This window comes from Trichosurus vulpecula, chromosome 7 (assembly GCF_011100635.1).
Source record: "Trichosurus vulpecula isolate mTriVul1 chromosome 7, mTriVul1.pri, whole genome shotgun sequence".
NCBI classification, from domain to species: Eukaryota; Metazoa; Chordata; class Mammalia; order Diprotodontia; family Phalangeridae; genus Trichosurus; species Trichosurus vulpecula.
The window spans coordinates 44,693,123-44,699,788 of NC_050579.1; the positions used below are offsets into that span (position 1 = coordinate 44,693,123).

A 6,666-nucleotide genomic window follows, 5' to 3' on the forward strand; every position below is an offset into this window, starting at 1 on the left:
ATGACAATAAGCACTGAATTCAGAATCCCAGTCATATAATACACAGAAATTTCCTTCTGTCAAAACTAACTGGAGAGCAGAATCATGCCACACTGGAGAAAGCTGCTCTTTTAAGAGGCCTTAATCAGTTAAGGTTTTGTCCTTGAATTTGACTTGCAATGGACACTTCTCAAAGAGTCATCTTTTCCTCCACAGACATTCTTATAGAATGAAGCCCAAAACATTTATGACCTGGAAATCCTCTTTAAAAAGCTGTAAAAATCAATGATTTTCAGTAGGCATTTTCCTAATGCTTTAACTTTTGTTCAGGGGCAAAAGATCTGAGATAAAAAGTATATTTTCCAAAAAAAAAAAAAAAGTATATTTTCCTATATACTGCCACAAACACCATGGTGACTGGCAACTGCCCATCTCAATGAGACTCCAATCAATCTAATCCAACATGACGAAGCATTAACATGACCTTCACTTACTATGTTAACAGACCTACTAACTCTGAAGGCTGAAAACTCTACCCCCAAAAGACCAGATCTACCCAAAAAACACATACCCCAAAGACCAGGACAAACTCAACATGTGACAAAGATATGCCCTCAAAAATAGGGAAGAAAAATATCAAATCCATATCCAAAACCTTCCTCAAGGCAACAAATCAGAACATTTAGAAATAAATTAATCCAAAGAAAATTAACCTGAAGTCAACAGTTCTTTCCAATACTATAACCATGCAAAGACATATTTATTTTGGTTCTATTTTTTGGACGCACTCTTCATTCTAGACTGTGGATGCATTCACATCAAAGGAAAGACACACTCAACATATGTTACACTGGGAAAGATTACAAGGTGGAAACTAAGTTTGCTAAACAGGAAGGCTTTGAGTCTGAAGTAAGATTTAGAGCCCAGAAGCCCCATTCATACTGCAATTACCAAACCCTTCAACAGAACAATTTCCTAAATCAGGTACTGTTTTATAGAGAAGGAGGAGAAAATTAACCATGCTGGCTAAACTTGACCCAAACACTATACCATATCCCAGTGTAAAAAGAGCCTTTGTGAAAAGATTCTTTTAAAAAAGTAACAAAACCAAACTTGCACACCTTTTAGTCCTATAGTTCCTCTGCCCATTCACACCACCATAAACTGTCCAAACAACTGTACTAAGTGGAAAAACACAATTGTAATTCTTTTGAAAAAAGAACAAACAGCAAAAAAAAAAATCCTTAAAAAAACTTAAGTTACGTGGAAACTTACAGGATCAAGACATAAATGTAAGCACAATCTAAACTACAGCTACACGATTACCTATCCTCAGCCCTGACCCCACTTGAGATTTTCTGAGCAAGATATAACAGGCCAAAGAACCTATATGAAAGATAGAGGAGCTCTCTTAAATATTTTACAGAGGAAGAAATGGAATGCTTCTGGGAGTAAGCATATAAATTTTTATAGGAAAATAAGCATGTTCACCAACCACAATCAAATCAGGAAATGAAATCTGTGCTGTGCCCTCTTTCTCTAGCAACCAGACATTACCCTTAAGAAGTCAAATCTACCCATTCACACCAAAATATTCATAGCTATACTTTTTATGGTAGCAAAAAATTGGAAACAAGGTAGATTCCCATGGACTAGAAAAGAGCTAAACAAATTGTGGCACATGAACGTAATGCAATATCATTGTACCGTGAGAAATGATGAATGCGAAGAATTCTAAGAAGCTTGGGAAGATTTATATGAACTGATGCTGACTCTGAAGGAATCAGAATTTAAAAAAAGAATATATGTGATTAACACAGTGTAACTGGAAAGAACAAAGACAAAAAAAATAACTGAATGGTAAATGACTATGATGACTAAGCTTGATCCCAAAGAAGAGAAGAAAAAAAAAATGTACCTCTCTCCATTTCTGGAAAGATGGAACCGTGGATGTAGAATGCATACACAGTCAGACTCAGCTGAAACGCTGGTTAGTTTTGCTGAACTGTTTATTTTCTTTTTTTAAATTTTGTGCTTAGAAGGAATGATGGAGGAATATATTCAGAAATAATGGAGTTGTAAAAACAAAAAACTAACTTTTTTCCAAAAAGCATGGAGGAAAGTCATGCCTACCTACTAACTGATTTATTACTCTTATTCAGCATGACCAAAGAAAGTACAAGAAAGGGCAAGATTTGAATTTGGAACAGGGGAAGGAAGTTGTGTAGATGACCTTTCAAGAGGGTTTCCCAATATGTTCAGTTCTGTGATGCAATTGCCACTTTATTTTTTCCACTATATGGTGCCCAGGGAAGCTTTGTGGACTTTGAAAATGAAAAATAAATGCAAATGAACCTAACATGAACTTCCACAAGGAAAGGAAACTGACACCTCCCAAGGGCTGCTGACAGAAGTGGATAATAGGCATAGATTTTCTAATAGTCTGGAAAAGAACAGAATTCTGGGCTCAGGTAATGGAAAAAGAAAGATCACCATTGCAATATAGGTCTTAGTGCCCTGATCCCCATCAGATTAATATATTGGCACATCAGCCGGGGGAATAGCAGAACTGTTTGTAAAGCAGTTCAGTTTGGGTGAAAAAAAGAAGAAAACATTCATCTATCCCGGGGAAGGTTTCTAACCCTAAACTCCTACCCCCCTACTTTCTTAGGAAGGCCACTATCACCGAGGTAGAAAGGTTAAGGAACTCTATGCGAACAGTGCCACAGAAGGAGCCAAATGTTTAAGGAGGGAGAGGCCACTCCACTGGCCAGACACACCTTCAGGATACTGTCTGTCTGTCTCTTAAACCCTGGCCTAACCAACAGTTCTACCAGGTGAAGGCCCGAAGGTAGGGAGGGATTTTTGTGACTGAAAGGAAATTTAGGAAGGACGTGAAGCAAAGACTGAATATCCTAGTAAAGGGGAAGGACGCAAGCCGGTGAGAGGAGGATGTACGAGGGAAAGGGAGTGAGGAAGACAGGCAAGACAGAAATAGAGTAGTGAAGGACACGGGGGGAAGGAATGGAGGCAGTGGGAGTACTAGCCCCAGAGCAGCGATGAGCACACAGACACAGACACACACAGACAGACAGAGACAGACAGACAGACAGACAGACACACACACACACACACACACACACACACACACACACACAGACACACGCGCCACAGCCCCTCAAAGTGAGTGTCCGGGCTGCCCCGAACTTGAAAAGGCTGCGGGGGAGGGAAGGGACCCGAGTGAACTTGGAAGCCCGGGGGGTGCGGGGACAGAAGCACAGGATGTAGGGCAAGGGGATGGGAAGCGCCACCAGGCACGAGGGGGACCCACGGGTGCCCCAAAGGAGGGTTCCGACACAGACAAAAGGAGGCAGGGGGCGGCGGCGGGGCTAAGGGCAGAGCGGGGGATGCCGGGGCAGGGGCCGGCCGGGAGCCCCCGCGGGGGGCACGGCCGAGCGGCTTGCTGTCACGGCGCGGGGAGCGGACAGGAGCCGAGAGGGGCGCCGGCCCCGGGGCTCGGAGGGGGGCGCGGCGGGAGCGGAGGCGGGGCGGGGTTCGGGGCACCGATACTCACACCTCCAGGATGCGGTCCCCCTTGCGCACCCCGGCCCGGTCGGCCGCCCCCCCGGGCAGCACGGCGCTCACATGCTGCAGCGGCGCGTACAGCTCCCCGTTGATGCTCCGCAGCTGCCCGCCCTCGCTCACTTGGCCCCGCACGTTGAAGCCATAGCCGGACTCGGACTTGACGATGCGCACCACCCGCGGGCCGCCCCCGCCGCCGTTCCCAGCGCCCAGAAGCCCGGACCCGCCGCCGCCGCCGCCGCCGCCGTTCCGCTGAGGGGCTGAAGGGTGAATCCCTTCCCCGTCCTCGTCCGCCATCTTGCGAGCGAGCGAGCGAGCCGTACCCCCGCCCCCTCCTCAGCCGGGTCCTCCTCCTCCCTCACACGCTCCCTCCCCTCGGGCGGCCGAGCCAGCGAGCGAGCGCGCGCGCGTGCCCAGCCGATGGCGTTCTCTGAGCTGGAAAGGGAGACGAGGGCTGTTGGGCGGCGCGCGGCCTCCTGGGAAATGTAGTTTCTACCGGGAGCGTTCCGTGCGGGGGCCGTCTGAGAGGGAGGCGAGGCCGGGTGGCGACGTCACGATCGGGAACGGAGCCTGCCGGGAGTTGTAGTTGATTTCCTTTTCCCGCCTTTTCTGCTAGCCTCAGGACCTCTTCTGGTTCTGGGAGGGCGGACCAGCTACAGCCCCAGGATGGCTCATTTGGCAGCTGCTGGTAGTTGACAATTCTCTTCGGCTTTAGGCAGCTCAGACGCGGAGTACGTTGACTCCTCGACCAACGTGGTCGTGATGAAGAGGAAGAATTGTCTACAAATGAGAAAAAAAATACAGAAAATTGGGCCCTCGAGGAAACTAGGCTGGAATAGATTGTCTAGCCCTGCAATAATGATCCTACTTGAGCAAAAAATCAAGTCTCTGGACTTTCACATCCTTTTTAGCCCGCAAATATGGGGAGTAGATTGACTCCTGGTTCAACATGGTCATGATGAAGAGGAAGAATTGCCTACAGATGCATAAAAACAAAGTACAGGGAATTGGGCTCAGCAGGAAATTAGGAAGATCAGATTCTCTAGCGAAAAATTAGGTGTTTGGACTTTGACCTTTTCTCCATCCTTCTCTCATCGTTCCTTTACATTCCCTCGGCACTTCTGGTTTCAGTTTGTACCATGGCTATGGCAACCATCACCTAGTTTTTTCTAGGATGCTCTGAATTTCAGGAATAACAATTGCATTTTAAAGGAGATTTGTGCAAAAAGTGATATTCTTTACCAGGCCATATGTCAAAAAATTTTGGCGTAGAAAATAGGATCATTCTCAAACTATAGCATTCTCCTTTTTTAAAAAAAATTTAAACATTTTTATTTAAAGTTTTGAGTTCCAATTTCTCTCCTTCCCTCTCTCCTCTCCCCCCTCCCTGAAAGGGTAAGCAATCAGATATAGATTATACACGTGCAATTATGTAAAACATTTTCATATTAGTCATTTTGTACAAGAAGTCTCAAATAAAAGAAAAAATATGAAAGAAGGAATGTGAAAAATAGCATGCTTCAATCTGTATTCAGTCAATATCAGATCTTTCTCTGGAAACAGATAGTACGCTTCATTAGTCCTTTGGAATTATCCTAGATCATTGTATTGCTGAGAACAGCCACGTCATTCACAATTCTTTATAGAAGAACAATATTATTGTTGTGTACAACATTCTCTTGGTTCTGTTCACTTCACTATGCATCAGTTCATGTAAGTCTTTCTAGGTTTTTCTGAAATCATCCTGCTTGTCATGTCTCACAGCGCGATACTATTCCATTATAGTCATATGCCACAACTTGTTTAGCCATTCCCCAGTTGGTGGACCTCCATTTGATTTCCAATTCTTAGCCACCACAAAAAGTTCTTTTTCCCTTTTTTTGGATGTCTTTGGAATATAAACCGATAGGTATTGCTAGATCAAAGGGTATGCACAATTTTATAGCCCTTTGGACATAGTACCAAATTGCATAGCACTCTCTTTCAACTAATTCATGTGTGTAGGTTTTGTCTTCACAACTATATTGTAAACTCTTTAGTTGGCCAGTCAATAAACATTTATTAAGAACCTAAAGGGCCAGACTAAGTGCTAGGGATACAAAAAGAGGCAAAAAAATATTGTGTTTGCCCTCAAGGAACTTATAGTCTACTGGATGGGATAACATCCAAACAAATATATACCAATCTATATACAGGATAAATCGAAAATAATTGAGAGGAAAGGCATTTGAATTAAGAGGGGTTAGGAAAAGCTTCCTTCCAGAAGAAGAGATTTTAGTCAGGATTTAGGGGAAACTGGGAAAGGCAGTGGGTGTAGAGGAGAAGAGAGAGCATTCCAGACATTCAGAAACATCCAGAGAAAATGCCCAGGGCTAAGAATGGAGTGTCTTGTTTGGCCAAGAGGCTAGTATCAGTGGATCAGAAAGTATATGGTTAGGAGTAAGGTAAAAGAAAACTGAAAAGGTAGAAGAGGGTTAGGTCATGTACAGCTTTGAATGCCAGTTAGAGGATTTTGTATCTGATCCTGGTGATGATAGGGAGCCACTGGAGTTTCTGGAGAATTGGGGGCAGGGGGGACATAGTTGGACCTGTGCTTTCTTTCCTCACTTTCTTCTAAAGCCACTGCAATATGATTTCTGAACTCATCAACTGAAATTGCTCTTCAAAAATACCAATGGTCTCTTAATTGACAAATCTAACATCCTTCTCTCAATCCTGGACCTTTCTGCAACCTTTCTCTCTCCTTTCTCAGTTTTTATAACATTTCATAATGTTGGCTTTTCTGCTGTTTCTCTGACCATTCCTGCTCAGTCTCCTTTGCTAGGTTGGTTCTTCCAGTTCACACCCCTGACTATGGGTGTTCCTCAAGGATTTGTCCTTGGCCCTCTAACACAGTAGGAGCAGGCATTCAGTAAATGTTGAAGAGAGAAAAAGGAAGCAGCTTATAAGATCCTCACCCCCACCCCACCCCGTTTTTTGTTTGCTCTCCATCCACCTTTTGCATTTTTCCCATACTGGACACATGAATATTTAACTCTCAGCTGAATAAGATCAATTGCTCTTCAGGGAGTATAACCACCCAAGTCTAGAAGGTTTAGATGAAGT

The 6,666-nt window shown here is 44.3% G+C and overlaps 1 protein-coding gene across 2 annotated transcripts in view; it reads right to left on the reverse strand.

Annotated features, from left to right (window-relative positions):
• The window catches only part of SNX27 (sorting nexin 27), a 72,250-nt gene extending 68,308 nt beyond the window's left edge, over window positions 1–3,942 (reverse strand). Inside the window, exon 1 of one of the 2 annotated variants that reach the window (XM_036766972.1) lies at window positions 3,554–3,942. In XM_036766972.1, coding sequence (XP_036622867.1) covers window positions 3,554–3,858 — 305 coding nt within the window. In that variant the 5' untranslated portion in view covers window positions 3,859–3,942. The remainder of the gene's footprint in view (window positions 1–3,553) is intronic. The other variant, XM_036766971.1, reaches the window with a different exon arrangement.
• Between the last annotated feature and the right edge of the window lie 2,724 nt (window positions 3,943–6,666).